Below are 21,418 nucleotides of genomic sequence, written 5' to 3'. Positions count from 1 at the left end.
TTTTATATACAGTCATACGTGTGGATGTGTGGAATAAGAACTGTGGGATTAAACCTTCATTTAGATCAACTGCTAATCTGCAATTCCAGCTGAATTACAACCACTTGTTACCAATTCCTGATCAGATTCCAAAGTGCTTCAGTGGGAGTCAACCAGACATCTCTTTCTGAGCTTGAAAACCGTTCACATGCCTTTTCAGTTCAATGCCTAGAAGGTTAAATTACATATAGATGTATGTTTCCATTTTGGGTTACCTGATTAACTTTGGGTTCGAAAATTACAAAAAAAATACCCATTAAGAGTCCAAATTACAAATAGTATTAGACAAGCTGGAACAAGTAGCCACCACTTTTGATTCCTTGATGTATACAACAACTATCTTCAGTGGGTTGATTCACTAATTGATTACTGCCATAAGAATTTTGACACTTGTAATTAATACAGCAAGGATCATTGTGTACCTAATGAGTACATACTTTTACTTAAAATGAAGTTTAAACTAAGCACCTGCACTTGTAATGGAGCATGTTTACATTGTATGAAAAAGCAAAAGGTCTGAATACTGTCTCGTGTCTCTTGTCTCAGACCCGTCTGTGAGTCGCTACCATGTCCAGTGGATGCCGGAGTACTGCAGCCACAACGAGACCCGAGGACCAGAAAAATCCGTCACGCAGGTTAGCCTCCAGACACGCACAACTTCCAGCTGAGGGTCCACAGAGCTGCAACTTGATCAGCAGCTCCGTGCTATGCAAAGCACGTGCCTAACCTTTTGTCTGATGCTTGGAAAGGACAGCGCCGCTAAGGAAAACAACCCGACTGAGTGAACCCGAAGCCCTGTTGTGTTGGATTTGCACTGGGCAAATCACTGGCTGTTGTTTTGAATATTATGAGTCAGTCGTGTGGTCAGGCATGTGGTGTGTTGGCCAATAAAACACATTTACTTAAACAATGTTTCCCGGAATGGGGGTTCATTCACCTCCGACGGCCCCAGTCATGCTACTGCATGGGGCTTTGTTTTAGGATGCAGGAGTGTCTGTGTAGGAGACTTTTTTTTTGGAGGAGGGGAGGTTAACTGTTTGGGCTCAGGCTGATACAGGATGGCAGAACGCCTGGCGATCAACACATTCTTTGGGCACCAGTGCTCTGGTTGCTAGGAAATATACATCCATTTTCTATAGATCACCAGGAAGGATTCCAGGCTTGTGCTTTTATGTGAGCACAGCGCCTCATTCACTTTTGATCAAAGCTGTTTCATATCAGAGGGAATATACACACACCCTTTCCCATGGGACTGCCGATTAATGCGGGCCCTCTTTATTACTGCGAGGTCGAAACCCACTCGTCAGCTGGATTTATTTTTTTTATTGCCAGAAGAGAGATGAGAAAAGCATTCTTTGTTAGGATCAATAGATAATAGAATAAAATCTGTAATGAGTGCAAAGTGTGAGATGCTGCACAGAATTCATTAACACAGATTTACTTATTTTCTGTTGCAAATTCCACATGAATCCACTTTGGTAGTAGTTCTCATTGTGCTGCTTCTGCTACATTTGGAAGTTATGAAACAAACATTTACATCGCAGTTTTGAATAGGAGTATAGCGGTCTAACCCCGACCATGTGAGTGTTCAAAGTAGTCCTGTAATGTGGGGCATATTCCTGAAGCTTGAGCGGGAATGTGATCTGCCCCTGTGCAGTGTATTTAATTATCTCTGAAGCTCCATGGGACCTGACCTGGGTGACATGTCAAAGTCATCATGGCTGAATAATGCGTTTCTCTGCTCAGGAGAACTACATCAACCTCCCGGGTCTGCTGTTCTCCTGCAAGTACAAAGTCACCGTTCACATGCTGAAGTCCAAGAGACGCTCCAAGGACGAGAGCACCACCTTCCTCACCCCGTCCTGCGCTACCATCCGCAGCAAGACTCACAAACACATCCCCTGCCCAGGGGAAGGAGGCGAGTATTCATCCGTTTGACACGCAAAGGGCATTTTATGATCGATCTGCATTAGTGCAGACGGAGTAATTAGATACAGGAGCATATTATAATCATGATGTTGGGCAAAATCTATACAGAGTCAGAAGAACAGGTCAACATTTTAGAGGATATTTAAGGCAAACAGAGTTGATTTCAGGAAATTACTGCGTCTAGCTGAGTAGTCCATCACAAGACTCCCATAAAACCATAAAGTGTCATTTTTACACTTCAGTTTTTGTACAAATTATTACAAAAAGGAGATTTAACTTGTTAATTAGTACCATATGCTTCCAGAGTGGCTGTTTGGCAGATTTTGTTACATTTTTGACAGAGCCAGGCGAGCTGTTTCCCGTTGTTTGAAGCTTTAATAGTGGTATCAATATCCTCATCTAATACTCTGCAATGAAGCGAAAAAGCACATTTCCCAAAAAATAAAACAATTTCCTCTAATAACATTAACACAACCTTTCTCTTCACAGCTCCAGGGCTTCCAAAGGTTTTGGCTAAACCGGAGAACCTGACGGCTTCCTTCTCCATCAACGAGGGAAACATCACCGGCAACTTTCTCTGGCGTGTGTCTCGGGTGGCTCCAAATCAGCGAATCACAGGTTTCCAAGTCACCTGGGCCGAGATCACCACCGAGAGCCGGCAAAACAGCTTGCCCAACAGCATCATCTCCCAGTCCCAGATCCTGCCTCCAGTAAGTCTGTGTTCAGTCAAACTGGATTGAAACCCCTGAAAACTCTTACATACATACAAAGGCCATGTTTCATTGTTTTTATATACCACAGATATATGCATGTATGATCTATAGTGGTGTTATCCTGCACTATGGGAAGTTTTATCTCCCGCTTTTCAATTTAAAGCATCTGTCAGAGGTGACGGTGATTTGAGGATAACACTGTTGTGGACTCTTTGCGTGAATATTGCGATAAGCGGTGGCGTGTAGACAGACACAGGCAGAGATCTGAGGAAGTGTTGTGCTGTGGAAGTTCTCCTCCTCCAACTTTTCATCTGCCTTCACGTCTTCCTCTTTCATCCTCCGTGAGAGCTCTGAAAAAGCCGCTCTTTGACATAATCTGCTCCATCAACAACACGTTCCGCCTATCTGCACCTCCCAGCCTCTAGAGCTCGTCTATAAATAAAACCACCCACCGCACACTTTATCAAGCTGGCAGTGAAAAAGAGAGACAGCCAGCCGTACGAAAACAAAGTCTTTGTTTTCGTCTGTGGCTTGTGCAAAGACAGCTACGCACCCCTGTTTTACAGCCCATTCAAATTAAAGTCCTGTCAAATTCATGCTCTGTTGTATTTCAGCTGATTGCATGTCTTGTGCTGCTCTCCTCCCTCCTCTTGGCAGGATCATAACTTGCTTGTAGTTTCCAACCTGCGGTCATCTACCTACTACAGACTGGAGGTGCAGGTCATAACGACTGGAGGAGAAGGTCCGGCCACTGTCAAGACCTTCCAGACCCCCAACATATTACCTGTCATACAACACCGTAAGTAATAAGTCACTTTTAAACAACCTAATTTTTTCTTTTGCTCAGTTTAAGCTACAAACCTAAAGCCCTTTCTTTCGTCTTAAACTTTGTGTCAGAGCTTTTATTTCATTTATGGTGGCTATTACTAGTCACCCTTAGAGCTCCATGTAGGTTTTTCCATCAAGTATGAGACTTGGCCCTTCATTTAATGTGCCTAAATGTTTCTTGTGAGAGATAATTTCATTCCAGCCTCAACCTCTGTGTAATAAATACCAGCATAGTAGCAGCTGGTAAGCTTAGCTTTGTAAGTACACTGGAAAAAATGGAGGCACTTTTCGCATTTCTAACAAAATATTAAACTATTCCCTTAAATATGATCAACATTATATGTCATTATCAACAGTGGATCACATGCCTTTTTGTATGTTAAAGTGTCGCTCTGAGGGATCATAGATTGTATATAATAGATGGATGTAGCCATCGTGATATCAGCCATTGCTTTGTGGAGTCTCGTTCCGAGGCCTTAAGTTTGAATTCTGGCCTTTCCTGGTTTTTTTGGAACCAAATGTGATGAGTAATTGGTCAATCTGACTGAGAAGTTGAGGACAAAATGCATACCCATACTAATAACACTACCATATCAGTCACAAGTTAGCCACACTCTACAGCATCCCCTGCTTTACCATTAATTTCATTCTAAATGGGGCTATAAATTCCAAAATAAACACTATGCTGTACTGAAGAAGACTTAAAACTAACATTTATGACCATATATTCATTAGGAAATAAAATCAAAGCAGAAGTAGGGTCTTTTTCTGACAGATTTGTTCTGCATTCATTTATTTTTGCAACCAGATAAGTTGCTCCCTTCTAGTCATTACTCAGAGACCCAGAGGCTGCATCCATCTTCTACATACAGTCTATGAAAGTGATAAAGCTACTGCAGTTTCCCTCAGCTCTCTCCATTTGGCACCAAATGGCCACCTAGTGAACCTAGCGGGGGATGTAGCAATGTGAGAAAGACTGTGAAAGCTGGAGGTGTTGGTTGTGAAAATTAGGCAACTTTTTGCTAACAAGGTGATAATTTTGCAAGTACATTTACACTGTGTGAAAAAGTTAATTAAAAGTTAAATTCTAATCAATTACTACTCCCACAGTGTGAAGCGATATTTGACAGGTCTTTGAATCTGTGTGTTTTTCAAGGACCCAGACTCCGGCAGCACCACTCCCATCACCAGAAGCCGACGGTGGAGAGACACTGAGTTTGTAAGCCCCAGTAGGGAGAAGTACCAGTGGCTCTCTGCTCCTGTCTGTCAGGGAAGGAATGTGTGGAACCAAACAGAAACACAGCGCACCAGACCATGAACTGACCCCCACTGCTCATGAAACATGGGTCTATCTTCTCCAGGCTCCACCACATGTCAGCTATTCCTTCTTAACCCCTCTCTCTTGACTTGTATGTCACCGGACGGGTTTGTCTGTACAGTAAAATTTATACTGCAAGGTCTCCTATTCTGCGTCGGTTAGTACACAGCTCCCAGATTCACTCAAGACCCACAAGGAAGTTATGAAATTCCAGGTAAAAGTAAGATCCCGGAACCCTCCCAAAAATGTGTTGCGATCCAGCACAAAGACCATTGATTGGATTTTGTTAGTTAGATTGAAAGAAACACGATCGCTTTTGGAACTCGATTGAAGAAGGCTGGAAGTGTCAGAACTGTAAAACAATTGTTTACTCATGAGGAAAGAAAAGGTAGAAATGCATCTATTTATTTTGTGTTACCCATTAAAGAGGCGCTTAGGCATACAGTCAGTACTGATGGATAATGTAACTAAAGTCATTGTTGTCTAACCCAGAATAATTCATGTAGTATGTTGCATGTAGTACATTTGATTTTAGAACTGTAAAAGAATTACTCGCTTCAAATTGAAAGCTTGTAATGGTTTTGCATGACAACCGTTAGCATTCTGTTGGCATGAAATAATGTCTGTGTTACCTCTTTTCAATATGTTAGCAATATTTCATTAACAGATTAACAAAGAATTATATTGGAAGTAATATGTAATGTTTATTAATGAAATTATAACTTGTGTGGAAATGATGAATTGTACATGTTCTTGGCTGTAGAAATATTTGTCGTGGAGCAGTCAGTGAATGTCTATATTTATTTATGTGTGTATTACAAAGTTTGGTTTGGATGTGTGTGAATGTGTATGTTTTGTGCGTTTTAGTCTCCAATTTTTGAACAGGCAAAAAATCTTGTAAAGACATTTTGTAAAAATGGAATTGTAAATACAGTCTTATGTTACATGTTATTTTTCCATGGTAGAAACTGTACAAACTGCTAAGTAATAAAATAATCCTTAACCTGTGCCCTTTGCTGTTTGTTTGATTGAACCTGCTGTGAGAACTAAACCGACATGCTTTTCCTCCCAATGCTCAGCTATTTTGGCAATTACCGTTGCTTATTTTGGCTGTAAAATCCGTCATAGCAGACTCTGTTTACGGCGTATTCGCTGTTCGGTCCAGGAGCCTGAGACACGTGCTCTGCAAGTCCAAATAAACAGGTCATCGAGCTCCGCAGCCTGAGCAAATTTACCATCTCAGAGGCTGGGCACCCGTCAACATAATGCTCTGCTTCTCGAAGCACGTTAAATGCCTCTTCTGCTCGGCAGCCTTTGGCCCTTGTAAAATGAAGAGTGGAAATGTTTACAAGAAAATAAAGCTAAGAGTGACACTGTGAGAGTTAAGCCTGATCTACTATATATGTGCAGAGGGTGTCATTTTAATGATAGAACTTCAAGCTGAGTTGTGTATGTTGCATGAAAGCCTTTTTTTTTTTGCACATATTTAATAACCCTGATGGAGTGCATGCCAAATTGTGTTTGACACTGCATGACTTTCATGTAATTTATCACATGTAGACAGGCATCCTTTACCTTATATTCTTAAAATTCTATAAGATGTGGGGTTGTTGTCATTATGTTTTCATTAAATGAGAAAATTGTCATGCATTGCACTACTGAGCATAAGTATCTCCACCAGCTGGTGGTTTAGTGGATTGTTAATGAGGTATTTGTTGTGTTTGGAGGTGAATAGAAACACTAATTGCTTCCTCTTGCAAGGTCATCAGAACATTGAAACCGCTGCACCTGCTTTGTTTTTGAATGTGACATTTTGGACTTTAAAAGACAACTACTCATCCAGCTCCTGATGTGACTCCATGTTAATTAATTTCTATCAGCAGAGGTTCATAAAATAAAATAAAAGCTCTGCAGATTTAAAGAACAGTGAAAGACGTTCTCATTTAAAAAATATGCTATACTCTTGTTCAGGTTGCATTCTAGGTTGCCTAAACCCTGTAAGACCCAAATATAGAAAAAAATTAACAAAAAATACCTAAAATAAGAATATAATAGAACAGAATAGATCTTTATTGTCACTGTTCCAGAAAACAATGAAAATCGGTTTAGTACTCTCCGAATAGCAGCATTAAAAATAGACTATATAACACACCCTAAAAATATATACAACATAAGAGCAAATATACAGTATGAAATGGTTTGTGGTTAGAGACCTGCTCTACATATGATTATTGCACATGATGCACATGATAATGTTGTATTTTTGTAACAGTGGCTTTTCCAGGGTTAATTTGATAAAATGACCATCCCCAGATTGCAAATAATATTCAAGTGTGCCTCCAAATTATATTTTTCAGTTCTTTTGTTGTGGTTAATCAGTGTTAATTTACTATCACAAATATGGGCAAAATTTTAAAATCACACAACACAATTTGTGTCTGTATAAAAGGGTGTTTGCATATTTGTGTGTTGTTATAAGGGCATGTTTGCGAAGAGATGATGTTGTCCAGATGTTTATAATTTCTGGCTGAAGTTGGTTCTCATCACCGTTTTCCACGGCGAGCAACAAATTATTCTGAGCCCTTGTATTCACACACTCGGCCTCTTCAGTCAGTCAATGCTTCGCCACTCACTTCTCAGGGATGTTGTTTATGTACAGTTCTATTATGTCACAGGAGATTAGTTCCTTGGTCTGTGCACACTAATCCTTCTCTCTCTTTTCTAGGAGCCGGGCCAGTGTTTAGCGAGGGCTCCTTTCTGTGCGAGCCAGCCCAGCCCCTCTCCCTTTCGGTCTGTCACAGTCCCTCTCTGCATACACAAAATACCATGGCCCTCAAGTGTGAAAACCTCAAAACAAAAGGGCCTCCAGCCTCCTTTGAGTCATGTTGCAAGACGTCCAAGTCTCCGAGGACATAAAAGAAAGGGAAAAAATGCAACAACTAAATAATAGGCCGGTCGTCAGTACAAAAGCTTTGTCTCTGATGGTACAAGGCCAGTGAGGGCTTATACACTTTGCATGACACTACGTCCCTATTGTGAAAGTCAGGCAGGGGATATTGCTTTCAAATTTAGACACATATTTCTGAAGAACGATATTATTCATTTGGCTCTTTGAATAATCCCAGCCAGTCAAATATTTACCCATGTCCTGGTTGACATTAGTGCTTATTTCATTAGGACTGAGAATAACACAGTGAGTCCTTTCAGAGGGGCACAAAGATAGGCTGTTTCTCCCACACATTTCCTCTGACCTCGTAGCACCCGTTCTGCAGATTAACATTGCAATGAGCCATGCATCCCTATTTATCAATCTAAGCCACTTTTATGGGTCATCTCACAATACTTGACAGAGAAACTGTAACATAACTCCTGAAAGGATGGCTGGAAATTAAAGTTTTTGATGATGGGTACAATCCGAGCTTGGCTTTGAAGAATAAAATGGACGGACTTTACTTTTCCCTTTTTTGAGATGACACCGATCGTAACCTGAACAATTTGAGAGCTCCAAATTTCGTTCTCTTGCGAGTTTCAGGTCAGTGAGATCACTGAGCAGAGCCGGGCAGATTACTACCACATGGACCGCTTTTTTTGCTACTCCTTCAATATGATGAGATGGAATATATTGTCTGTGAGATTGATGAAAAATAACCAGAGTGTTTTCCCCCTCCATTAGGAAAGGCAATGTTACTTTAATGCTGTGGTATGGTGAGAAATCTGACCTTGCCCTGGGCAGTGGCATGTTTCTGGTTAGGCTCTGGTGAGTGGGACCATGCAGGGGACACATGAAAGGATCTCCCTGTCAGGCCGCAAAGATGTTCAGTCTAAGTCTAATGAAGACCAGAACACATGGGCAGACCTGAGAACATGCATGCCACACGTTATACAAGCACTGGAGCTACAACACTGTTGACAAGCGTAGTACTCTCCTCCTGTTCTTTAAAGGCTGACAAAGTGAAAAGCTTGACAAGCATGTCTGCGCTGTGATTAAAAAGCAGTATTACCAGGACATTGAGGTAAAACCATTGGCACATTCATAGACAGGCAGATAATGCATTTGTTTTTTCAACCTTTGATTCGAGCAACAGTTTCCTTTTGCTTCCGCAGCTCCACAGGGAAAGTGATTTCCAAGATTCAGTGCCTGGAAAACGTTTTAGTGGCATATGTTTTATAGATGAAATGGGACTAAGCGGAGTTGTACAAAGTGCATCATGCTGAGCTGTTATCATACATTATTTGTTTATGTTTTTACAAATAAACACGTTGCAGCTTCTAAGGTACACCAAATACAGTCCAAGATAACAGTAATACAGTAACTCCAATGTCAAAATGTTCATTTTTGTTGATACTGTGTCGGAGATGCTGAGATATGTGGGGAGAGGAAGAATATTAAATCATCTCCAAAATATCCAAAAATACTCCATTACAAGGAAAGGTTATTTTCCCTTTTAAGTTACTGACTTCATTCTAGACGTAAAAGTACAGAATCACAATCAGCAAAGTGTTCTTCAAGCATCATACCTAAAACTAGAAAAGCACTCAGAGAGTGCAGTACTCCGCCAAGGCAGCTCAGTTCACTAAAACGTCATAATTTAGATGTACTAAACTATGACGTTTTTGTCATATTTTTGATGACATACTAAATTATGACTTTTTTCACATTTTGGACAACATACTAAATTATGATGCTTTAAAGACATTTTGGACGACATACTAAACTATGACGTTTTTTCTCCACATTTTGGACCACATATTAAACTATGACGTTTTACCCCATTTTGGACGACATTCTAAACTATGACGTTTAAAATAAAAATATTTGGCTGCAAGACTAAAATATGCATCAATCTCATATAATGTTGACTCCCCTTTTGTGGAGTTAAACAATGAGAACAAATGCAGACAAAAAAAAAAAATAAATAAAAAATAAATAAACTATGACGTTTTTTTCCACATTGTGGACGACATACTAAACTATAATGTTTTAGTGACATTGTGGACGACATACTAAACTAGGATGTTTTAGTGACATTGTGGACGACATACTAAACTAGGATGTTTTAGTGACATTGTGGACGACATACTAAACTAGGATGTTTTGGTGACATTTTTGATGACATACTAAACTATGACGTTTTTGTCACATTTCGGACGACACACTAAACTTCTAGAAAAGCACTGAGAGAGCACAGTACTCCGTCAAGGCTCCTCAGTTGATGTATCATTTTTGACGCATGAAATATTTAATAAAAAATGACCTTGTGCTGAGCACAGGTGTGCATGTTATGTATGGATACTAAATTGCATGTAAATGACTCTTATAAAGGTCTGCTGATCAGGTCATCACTTTTGGCAAGGCTTTGTTTTGCTAGTGTTAAAACAACCATTCCCTCCATGCCTTTATTTTGAAGGCGTATTTTTAATGTTATGGGCTTTTATTTTGTCACCATTCCAGCAGCACAGGACGTGTTTATCTAAGAAGCGGTTTCTTGACATGACGAATACGCTGCCGAAAAGTCCAAAAATTCACGTAAAGATGAAATAAAACGGTTCCACGCTGTTGCTGTCTAGCAAAGGATGTCTATAAACTTAGAAGCAGCTAGCTGGAATGGAGACAAGCTCTTACGGTGTTTCCTGAAGAAACGAGTGAAGGACAGAAAGGTGAATTTGTGTTCAAAATAAGGCTGAGGGCTGAACGTAAATCAAGGCTTTGTGAAAGATCAGGAATTTCACCATTGTCTGGCTGGGGTTTGCTACATTGTGTGACCTAAATATGAAGCAGGCGGCAGGAATTGATGGGACTCAGAAACACCCCACAGTCTGATCATTTGTTCCTTATATGATTTCTAACTGATAAATCACAGTCAATTTGTAGCAGGATCGCAATCATGTGATCGTCAGCAGGTAACTGATACAGTGTTCACTTGTCATGGTTACAGCTACGCCATCCCAGCAGCTATATCTGGCAGCTGTGAGAGACAGACAGGAAATGGGGAAGAAGAGTGGGGGGAAGACATGCAGCAAAGGGCCGCAAGCGGGAATCGGACCCGGGCCGCTGCGTCAGGGACCAGCCCCTGTACATGGGTCACCCGCTTAACCCATTGAGCTATACGGGTACCCGATAGCCAACCTTTTAAACTTGTGAGCAGGTATTGGAAAGTGACAGGGTTAACATACTAGAAGCGTTTCATTGTTGCAGCTGGTCGAGGTTAAGATGCTTATATGATCCTTTGATGCATTAGAATGCTTCATATTGTGTTTTACAATCTGATCATACAAACATATTAGCTCATACTAGAGTAAAAAGCATATTTCTCCATGAAATGTAGTGAAGAGTGAATATATTGTATGTATAATGCTGTTTGATAAAACAACAATCTCTACTGCAGCATCAACAACGATCAACCAGACGCCACCGTTCTGATCCATGCAATAAATTAAACATACTGCATACATTTCCTCCCATCCTGAGTTGAAACAGACTTTCTCTAAGGATGTGTTTCGTTGGGTCAAAGGTAGGTAAGAGGTCCTATATGTTTGTGTTTACAGAGAAAACGTCACCAGAAGAATCATTATCTAAATCCCTGTTTCCAAACCAAACATCCTTCTCCACAGGAATACAAAGTGAAGAGATCAGGCAAGAAAGTACCATCCAGCTGGGTAATAGCTGTTTATAATCCCCTCTGATTAGTGCTAATCCCCTTGATGCTCCTTCCTCAGAATAAACACATGTTGACCTGAGTGACCCACCCCTAATTAATGAAGTTAAGAAGTTTATTGCTATCATCATTTCACAGTGCTCAATCCACTGTTATGCGAGCTGGTACTAAAGTAAACTTTGCTCTAACTTATATATTTTCAGGTAATAATACAGCAGCTGACATGTTCACATTGGGATCGCTGGCTTGTGTCAGCTATTTCACAATACAATACACCCCCCAGGCATGACTGGCAATAAGGAGAAACTTTCCGTCTTGTGTTCTTTTCTCCTGTGAAGTCTTTGTGCAGGGTCGGTAGCCGGGCCTCAGAGGCGAGGCAGAGTTCACAGGTCAGCTGTACCCAGGAGGGTGGACGGCAGCGTGGGGGCAAAGCCCCGGCTCGGGGACAAGAGAAGGGTCAGGGGTTGAGTTCAGATGGAATCCACACAGAGGATGTTGAAACAGATATTGTCAGGGGAGAGCCGAGCTTCCTCAGCTTTTCCCTACTGGCCCACCACAGACAATGAATAAGACCCTGAAAACACCTCTCTAACTCCGAGCACTACTTCAAAGGTGCTAATAAGGTGGTGCATCTGCTATCCAACGTGTCTGTTAAAGTTAAAGAGTGAATTATGACAGGCATAATTTGATGTGAAAACAGTATGCTTCAGCGCCTCAGCTTCCTCTGTAGCTCAAAATAAACTTGCGTGACAGGAAAAAGCAGTGAAAAAAAAACACATTTGGGGAGGGAGGTGTTTAGAGATTAACATCCACACACTTCATTTTGCTTTTTCGACAATAAACAAAACATCTGATTGTCACTTCAGCTCAGACAAAGTTGCAAATTTCGAGATTTTTCAGAGGAAAATGAGTTGTCTTCCTCTCAGCTGCTCTAGATGAATCAACATCATAGCAGATATGTGTGTTTGTTTACATATAGTAAGATGGCATCAGAGGTCATTACTGTGCACAATACTAGCACTGGGATGCTTTTCAAAATCTCTGTTAAATCCATTTGTTGTACTGAGAAAATCATAAATGAGGCATGAGCTGAAAAGGGAGCATGAAATTGATTACGCTGTAAAAGAACAGCTTATATCTGCAATCACTGGCCAATGAGGCACCAGCTTTTAGAGGCCCCGACAAACATGAACACACCGAGTGACTCCACAAATAAATTATCGCCTGGATAATCACATTTATGGGGTTTGTATTTTGAATGAAGATGTTGACACTCTGAATACGTTTTTCTAAAAAAAAAAAAAAAAAAAAAAAAAGCTAGCACATGGCTCAGCAAAGCACAGTGTTTACATAATGAATGTGCAGTATTTCATCCCGTGCGTGTGTGTGTGTGTGTGTGTGTGTGTGTGTGTCTGTGTGTGTGCTCCAAGGCTAAGAGCTCATTTCCATCCTTGATGATCACAGGCACCATTGATTGTAATGCTGACGAGCAGGCGAGTTCTGTGCCCGTGAGCATACAAAAGGAATCTGGACATGTTTAAAGTTCTAACTTTCATGTTTTTTCGTGCTGGTATGAAGTCGAATGCTGATGTTGCGGGCAGCTGGCTCTCGTTAACAAAACATGATGTCAAACAGAGGGCCTGGCTGGTGAAAGTCAACTGCTCGCGCTCGCTGGTCCTTGGCGTCTTTTGCCGTATGCCAGCCACAGTGAGAGCTGCTGGACCTGATGGACCTCAAACTCTCACTTGGTTAAGTCCAAAAAACCTCTGAGTGATGGTTCTGGCTATGAAAAATTAAAAGATTTGAGAATTCTATACTTTAACTTTACATACTTTAACACATATATGAATATAAATCAGTGTTCCACAGAGTATGCACTTGGCAAGAGCTACTTTTTGGATTTTCTCTGTTTAAAAAAATGCATACGACATCATACTTCATGAAGGGTTTGTAAAAGTTTTGACTAATTGCTTCATAAATACTAAATTACTTATGAATACTTTATGAATCGGTAATAAGCCATTTTCGGTTAAAACGGCTTGTTGTCAGAGATAACTTTGGTAATTGTGGGTTGTTTTTAATTGGCTCTTTATTTTCTAATTGACTTTTGTTTGGTTGAATAAATATTTATTAATTACTTGCTCAGTTTTCAAGCCACAGCCTATATAATAGAATTGCTAATGAGTTATTGATAAAGATTCCTGTCATTAAACCCTCCAATAAACTGTCAAGTTTGCCCAAATATTGCCCTTGTTAATGTCTTAAATAATGAAAGAATGAATTTCCACAGCATAAATAATACTGTTAGCCACAACTTAATATGAAACCTTTGTAAACTCAACCTCATTAGCAAAGCACGCACAGAAAAAGCAACATCCAATGCTTTCATTACTTCAATTTATGACCTCAGTGATGGCTGACCGTTTCCTGTGCCTCAGCATGCTTGGAAGCACAGCCTGGTCTTGTTTGTCTCAGATGGAGAAGACAGTGGTGAGCAGCTCAGGCTCATATATCTCACTGTCATACCTCTGAAGCCTTTGTCGGCGTCCCATTCATCAAATAATTACCGGATTGAAGTGGGTATTAGCACATATTAGATGCAAATGTGCCGCGACATGCTGCCTTTAACCTGCTCTGGGTGGATCCGTGCAGTCTCTGGGTGGATCAAGCGCATGAAACAGAGCTGTAACATCCTGATCATAAATCCCATGACTAAATGCACCATTGCAAGTATGCTTTTTCAAGCCTGTTTGCAACATAAACAGTTCCGTTTGTGTTGAGGTGTTGAGTGGAGCTGAAGATTTAGGTGAGCTGAGGGAATCCTGTGATTCAGTGTCAGGACAGGCTACGCTGTGCCCGTGCAGCCTGTAACACGTTTATGACACTCGAGAGGAGCAAAAAAAACATATGGTATACATGTTAGCAGGGTTTTCACAGCGCAGCTTAACAAGAGATGATCTGTCTTTTTCCACGCTTTGATGGTAAGTGGCTGTTAACCACGTCCCACCTTTGGGATAAATGACATTATCAGCTACTTATCTGATAGGTTTTTTGGGGACAATCTGCTTTTCATCACTTATGACGGAACCTTGAAGCATATTTTCCAGGTTCAGTTTACTCCCTTGTGCTGACATCCGATGACTGCAACAACCTATTTTGAGGTTTTTTAATTATTTGATGTTGAATAACTCTACTCAAGAAGCTTTGTCTTGTGAGACGGGCTAAAGCGTTTCACTAAACACTTCAAAAGGAATGACTCCTTAAAAACCACATAGTTCCAGGGGAGTTTGGCCCACAGCTGTTCTTCAGCACACTGTGGTTGCCTCAATAGGTCCTGCTACATTCATATGTACAAAGAAAACAAACATTTTCCTTCTTCTAGTTCCTAAATAATTTACTGCTTCGTGTGACTTGTGCCATGTTTACCGCAATTCTTTCTTCTCACATCTGTGATTATGTGATATTGCCAAAGATCTCGTTGAACTCCATTCATCCCTGTGCTCATCTCCTCTCAGAGCAAAGCCCCAAAGACAATGAAATATTGTGCCGATCTGATTGAAAACAGCCTTCTCAATGTGAAACCAGCAATCTCTCAGACTTGTGTCATTGTACGTTTAAAATAGACTGTTTGAAACATCACAGTAATTTGATTAAAATGGATTGACAGCCCGGTGAGTTACTGTCAACGTGCCAGTGGGAAAAGAGTGTTTCTGATTTCTCCTGAGGAGAATCCTTCACCTCCCCAGCAGTCCTTTTAATACAAGGGCAGCGCCTTTCATCTGCTCCTCCAAGCAAAGCTCCTAATGTGTTGCAGATTCTTTTCAGCTCTGATGATCTTTTGCCATCATCCGTTTAGTGGGTTTCTGCATTGCATTTCAATTCATCTCATGTAAAGGCGAAGTTATTACACTTTGTTTGAAACTAACTCAACCTAATGTTTGATAATGAACGGGCTCATATACATATGCATATTGGAGCCAGTTGATAAAGAAACAGAATTTTAGATGAGAGAATGGTAGATGAAAAACTGAATGGTATATACCGTACCCAGCATGATAATTGACTGCACATTTAATAGGAATAAGCAGGCGATAACATGCATATTCAAAGCATGTAGGCGTGTATGTTTTTCAGCATGGTAGAGACACTATATATACTAGTGAACTGTACTTGCTTTGCATATCTGTGGTAAAGAAATCCATTGGCCAAATAAAAATCCAGTATAGTGAAGAAATACTTAAAGGAGTACTCACATTTTACTTTCTCTCTGAGAGTTAGATGAGAAGAGTGTTATCATGTTTGTGTGATAAATGTGAAACTTAAAGTCTGGAAATAGGACACAGCCAAGTCCTGGCCAAGAAACAATCCTACACAGAATGTGTAAAAGCACAGCATGTTGTTCTTACACTTTGGTGTTTGTACAAAGAGAAACATATAATGTGTTAATTAATGAGATTAAAGGGTTTTTTTTGTAGTTTGCAGTTTCCTCCTCCTCATATTTTTATACTACACTAACTCTCCTGATTCTGGCTTCCTATTTAACTTGGCACACATGAGAAAAGTATTGATCTTTTCATTAATATCTCAACATGAAAGTGCAGAAATTTTCCACAAAACATCAAACTAGTCCTTTAATCAGTGTTCTGTGTTCCAATCACTGTTTCTCTGGTCATTCACCCCATTGCTGTGTGTCCCTCTCATGTTCATAAGACTAAATCAACCTTTTGCTGCGGGGTGCAAGACTGTGATCCTTGATTAACCCAATCAGTGTGACCAAATCAAAGACCGGAAGCCACAATATGTAAAGATAATACAAAAAGCAAACATTATATTAACTAACCACTGCAGCGGTCGTTTTAAAATCCCCCTCGCAGTCCTCTGGCCTCACTGCATGATCTGTCTTTCATAGACGACCGTGCTGACTGCCAAGAATAGCACTCTGGCTGATGTGTCTGGCTCTTGTTAACAGAGGATAGGTTTGTGTCAAGCACAGCTTCTCCGCAGGCTGAGCCGGTTGTTGTTGTGGTTAAAAAAGATCGCGGGGACTATTGTGCAATCGCTCACTGACAGAGATGTCGGGGCTGCTATAAATGACACACCTCCAATCAACTGATCCTGTGCCAACGTGAGTCATCTTTTTCTCATGGCAAAGGCCCGATAGAACGCCTTTGAACAGGTGTCCAAAGCTGTTGTTTTTCTTTCTCATCACTCTTTTTGCCCTCATTTTTTTTTTTTTTTGCATTACTGTTTGTGCATCTGATCCCATCTGAGTCCACCCCTCCCATTCTCACGCACACACGCATACCCACGCACCCTCTATTGATTTCTCTTGCACTTTTCAAATAAAAAAGAAATACTGTTAGCCTCTGGCATTTATCATGGATGAAATGTGTGCAGAGAGAGAAAGTGCCTTTGAATTCAAGCCTATTCAACATACTTTATGAGAAAATATTGAATTGAATTAAATTTTTATGCTGGGTACAATTTTTTTTCGCAAGAGGAGGGGGATTATATTTCTTCGTCTGTATTCTGATCCTTTTTCAATGGACTAAAACTTTCTTCCAAGTGTAGTGTCACTGAATAAATATCCAGTGACTTTCCTCTCTTGAAGGTCTGCCAAAAACCGAGGGGCTGTTTTTAATTGACTGATTGTCCACATGGTTGGAATATTCACGGGCACTGCCACGGGCGGAATTTCTTCTCATCAGAAGCTGCTGTTGGCTGAACATCTCAGATCTGAGGCCAGTAATTGAATAGATAGGGTTTTGATTGATGTTTAGAGGAAGTCGCTTTCCTATTTAAATATTCATGGGTCTGTAGCCTGCAGGGGTGAGACGGGAATCCAAAGCAAACCTGTGCACAACAATAGCAGCTCAGAGTTCCTCCTGTCTGCTTCTCATTACAGTAAATACACTTTCAGAGCTGCCATCCCTCTCTGCATTCCTGCTCTCCGCCTCAGTGGGCTCCACCTAACGGAGGGTATTTGGTCTGAATGCATGGAACGGAGACAAATTTCCCATCATCTCATTATTATGATACGGGAATAGTACTAAAGACATGAATGACATTGGATTTTACTGAACGTTGCAGGGCTCTACGTTTAACATTTCTTTCAATTTTTTTGTAGAGCACAGATTGAAAGTGACTCTAATGCCACATTCATGTTGAAGGTGTTGCCTTTGGCGCCATGTCTCCACTCCTAATGCACTTGTGGTCTTTGATTCCTTTACAGCACGAATGTCCTCTCAGCAACACAGATTGCAACGGACTCCCCAGTCTGCTGTGCCAAAAATAACCCAAACCATGAAGCGTTATGCATGATTTAGCCTGAGGACTGGAGCAGGTCCCCACTATCATAACACAAGTGGAATGTCAAGTGGCTTTAAACAATTATTCTAGCCGTTACTAGCATTTAATGGCATCCAAAGTATTAACAACTGTTTGGAAGTTTAAATGTAAACTACAGCGGATGAAGTGGGGAGTGATGTCCAGCAGGTTTCCTACAAAATAAGAGTCCTTCAAGTTGGATAGTTAGCCAACATCCGACTTTTTAAATCTTTTTCAACTTGTTACCGGAGTTACAAACTTCATCACAGCACTCAAAAAACAACCATCCTGAAGACGTGAATCATGAGAGGTGGTGAAATCTGCCAACAAACCAAGAAAGTTTTGCCGGGTTAACAGCACCTGACCGAAAAGAGATGCCTCATTAACGTCATAAATTTGCAGCGTATTTTCTGGTGTGGAACCTTGGATGCCTCGAGTATTTTAATTGCCTGTATGACCCAGGTCTCTATTTGACCCTTAGCTTCCAGCAGTGTAAAAATCCACCACTGCCTTGTGAGATGCTCAAAAATGTAGGGGGAAAAAAAGGCATGTTGGAAATAAATCTACCTACTTATAAGCCAACAAATACAGACACAATCTGGGTTGGAGTGAGCGAAGCCCTCTTTGGGAAAACAAAGGGCCATGAATTGTCTGCAGAAGTGTTTTCTGCATGGAATATCTTCTTTCTTTCCACAAACACATTTTCATTCGAGGATTTAATTAAGCAAGCGTGAGAGTTTGTTTGAGGAGTGCTGGGAAGGAGCAGAATAATAAAAGCTCTGTTACGCAGCCAAAGTCAAACAGCATGCTGCTAAATAAACGTCTCACATTTCTGTCATCTAACTTCTTTCTCTTTTTGTCACTGTGCATGGTTTGTCTACACACATTAATTGATGAGGTCTACAGGTAGGATGCCAGCGCATTCCTTGGTAAGACCCAGATTTAGAGAAAGGTTTTGAATATTTATTGCAAAGTTGGAAAGGAGTGAAGAATGGCAGGGAGTTGTCTGGAGAGGGACAGGCAGAGCTGAGTGAGGGGTTTCTGGGGAGCAGGGAATGGGTGATGGAAGGGAGCTTGGAGTGGCGGGAGAAAGTGAGCAGACTTGGAGGAGAGTGTGGTCGGCGGAGAAGGCGAGCAGGCGACCGTGGCTGAAGATGAGAATGGACAGACAGGCAGGCAGATGGCTGGGGTGAGCTGAGCTTGGAGGCTGGCAGGCGAATCCGAAGCATAAGGAGAAAGCATTGACTGTATACGAAAGTGGGCGAAGCCTCCGTGACGTCACCCACAGGTTCCCTAAAGAGCAGCTTTGAAGCTCAGTGTGGTGGCCCTGGACGTCACCGCCTTGGCAGCGCCTGACTCCCCATAACTCCAAGCTAATCCAAAAATCAGCAAAGAGGTGGAGAAGAAGTGCTCATCCTGCTTGTGATCCCTACACCTCGATCATCTCCTCCCTGTCATGGACATTACACTGAACTTATTTGTGTTCGATCCACCTGCACCTTAAATTACACCTCAGGTAAAGACTGTGATTGTGTTCCTCACTTAACCGTGTTGCTAAATTTATGTAGCACCTTATGTACATTTATGTCACTACCTTACTCTTTATTCTTTATCAAAGCAAAATCTATTTTTAATTCAATTTTATCATGATTAACTACTACATGGCAGATATTACTATTGGACAGTTTTTGATACTGTTCTGTGTCCAAATGCTCTACATGCCTTGAATTGCCCACAAGGGACGAATAAAGAAGTTTTTTTTTTCACTTGAATTGAATTGAATTATATAAAATCACCCCTGTGCTGTTGTCATAAACATGGAACTCTTTTATTTATTTATTTGATCAGGGACCATGCAATGAACAGAGATAACATCCGGTGTCTTGCATACAAAGTGTATAGCATTAAGCTAATTTTCAACTCCCGTCTGTGGTTGGGCTTTTCAGTAAAAGTACACAGAGGACCAACTACACCGATAAAAACTGCACAGACAACATTGTAAACTACATTACACACACATTATACACACACACAGATAATGACACCATCCACAGTCAGTCGGACCTTAAAGATGTAATAGGTGGGTACATTCTTGTTTTCCTTTCAGCAAATACTTAGCTTTTGCTGTAAAAGTTTTTAAATCTGCTAACATATTAATTTCATTTGATAATGCATTCCAGATGTGAAGCCTTTGATTGAAAAGGCTGTCTGTCCAAATGTAGTTCTGTGGTAAGATATTTTGCATTTGTTGTAGGTGGAGCTTCTGGTGACCCTGCTGCCATCCTGTCTTTGGATGAATCCACAGAGTGGCAGTGGTGCTGATTTATTGAGGAATTTAAAGATTAATTTGACCAAAATAATTTTTTTACCAAGCTGTAAACATGAGGGTTTCTGCTGTAAAGTTGGGTGATTTAACATGAGCTTCTATGGGGACTGACTTGTTTTCAGAGTCAGCTTCAAGTGGCCTCACAAGGAACTGCAGTTTCTGGCACTGGCTTCATTTTTCAGCAATGGAGATCGCTGCTTGGGAAGAACCCAGTCAGTGAGGCCAAATAAGAGGAACTAAGACAGATAAGGCTGAAGCTGAAGTTGCTGAGGGAATGATGCGCAGGTGTGCCAGCCACAGGTTGCTCAAAAGCCGGAAGCAGCAGTCATGCCCAAGGACACACAAAAAAAACACATGAACACAGAGAGACAAACAGGAAAACCACAGGAGACAGCAGGGGGAAAGGAAAACAAACAGAAGCACTGAAAAAATGCTAGAATCTTGGAGGATACCATGACATTCCTGCCTAATACTGCACAATGAGAACTAAAGATCCATAAGTAGAGTCAGAAATGATGTTATATTGCTTGTGCTTTGTTTCGACTGCTTAGATATTAACCAAGTGATACCCTGAAAACTATGTTATATAACATGTTCCTTTCTGCTGCTAGGAGTTGTTCATATGACAAGTAAGTTCAGTGAAATATGTCAGTTGATTCCCAGAAGCAGCTTTGAAGTGAGAGACAAAGTGGTATGAAGCATAATATCCCCGGGCCCCATTTAGTATTTGGGAAAATAAACAGTTGCCAAGCCCATTCTTGTGTGACTTATTCTGCACATATAGGTCTAGCAAAGGAGCCAGGCGTATTTCTACAATATAATTAAAATGACAGGTATCCAGGAGATGGGTTGGTCTATGAGGAGTAGTGATGATTTCATTAGTCAGCCTTGGTGGCTTCAGAGAGCACAAATCTCATTGCAGACTCTGTAGATACTATACGTTAGTCTAGTGAGTAATGCACACACAGAATGGGAAGTGAATGCTGGGTTGTAAAAGTCAGATGTCATAGTTTGATGCGTTTCTTGTACATTTTCACCCTAATTTCAATGTATTTCTTGATTTTTTTTTAAAGTTGGATAGTTACCAAAACATATCTATAGTTCCAAAAGCACAAATTGTTATATTGCCAAACTGACTCCAAAATCAGGTAGGTTTAACAAAAAATGATCACCACAATGTTAATTTAATAGCTGGACCGGAGATTTCATTCATATATATTTTGTGTCCAATTGTCATTGAATTGCAGTTGCAGTGCAAATTTCCATTCCACCCACTAGAATA

General features: G+C 40.8%; 1 protein-coding gene across 1 annotated transcript in view; it reads left to right on the top strand.

Annotated features, from left to right (window-relative positions):
* The window catches only part of LOC111588957 (anosmin-1), a 42,381-nt gene extending 36,546 nt beyond the window's left edge, over positions 1–5,835 (top strand). Inside the window, exons 10-14 of the mRNA XM_023299595.3 lie at positions 586–674; positions 1,786–1,957; positions 2,458–2,678; positions 3,339–3,480; positions 4,666–5,835. Of these exons, the coding sequence (XP_023155363.1) occupies positions 586–674; positions 1,786–1,957; positions 2,458–2,678; positions 3,339–3,480; positions 4,666–4,724 (683 nt within the window). The 3' untranslated portion in view covers positions 4,725–5,835. The remainder of the gene's footprint in view (positions 1–585; positions 675–1,785; positions 1,958–2,457; positions 2,679–3,338; positions 3,481–4,665) is intronic.
* The last annotated feature ends 15,583 nt before the right edge of the window (positions 5,836–21,418 follow it).

The sequence above is a fragment of the Amphiprion ocellaris genome, chromosome 11 (assembly GCF_022539595.1).
Source record: "Amphiprion ocellaris isolate individual 3 ecotype Okinawa chromosome 11, ASM2253959v1, whole genome shotgun sequence".
In the NCBI taxonomy this organism is placed as follows: Eukaryota; Metazoa; Chordata; class Actinopteri; family Pomacentridae; genus Amphiprion; species Amphiprion ocellaris.
The sequence above is the reverse complement of the archived record's forward strand: the minus strand, read 5'-3'. Positions and strand labels throughout refer to the sequence as shown.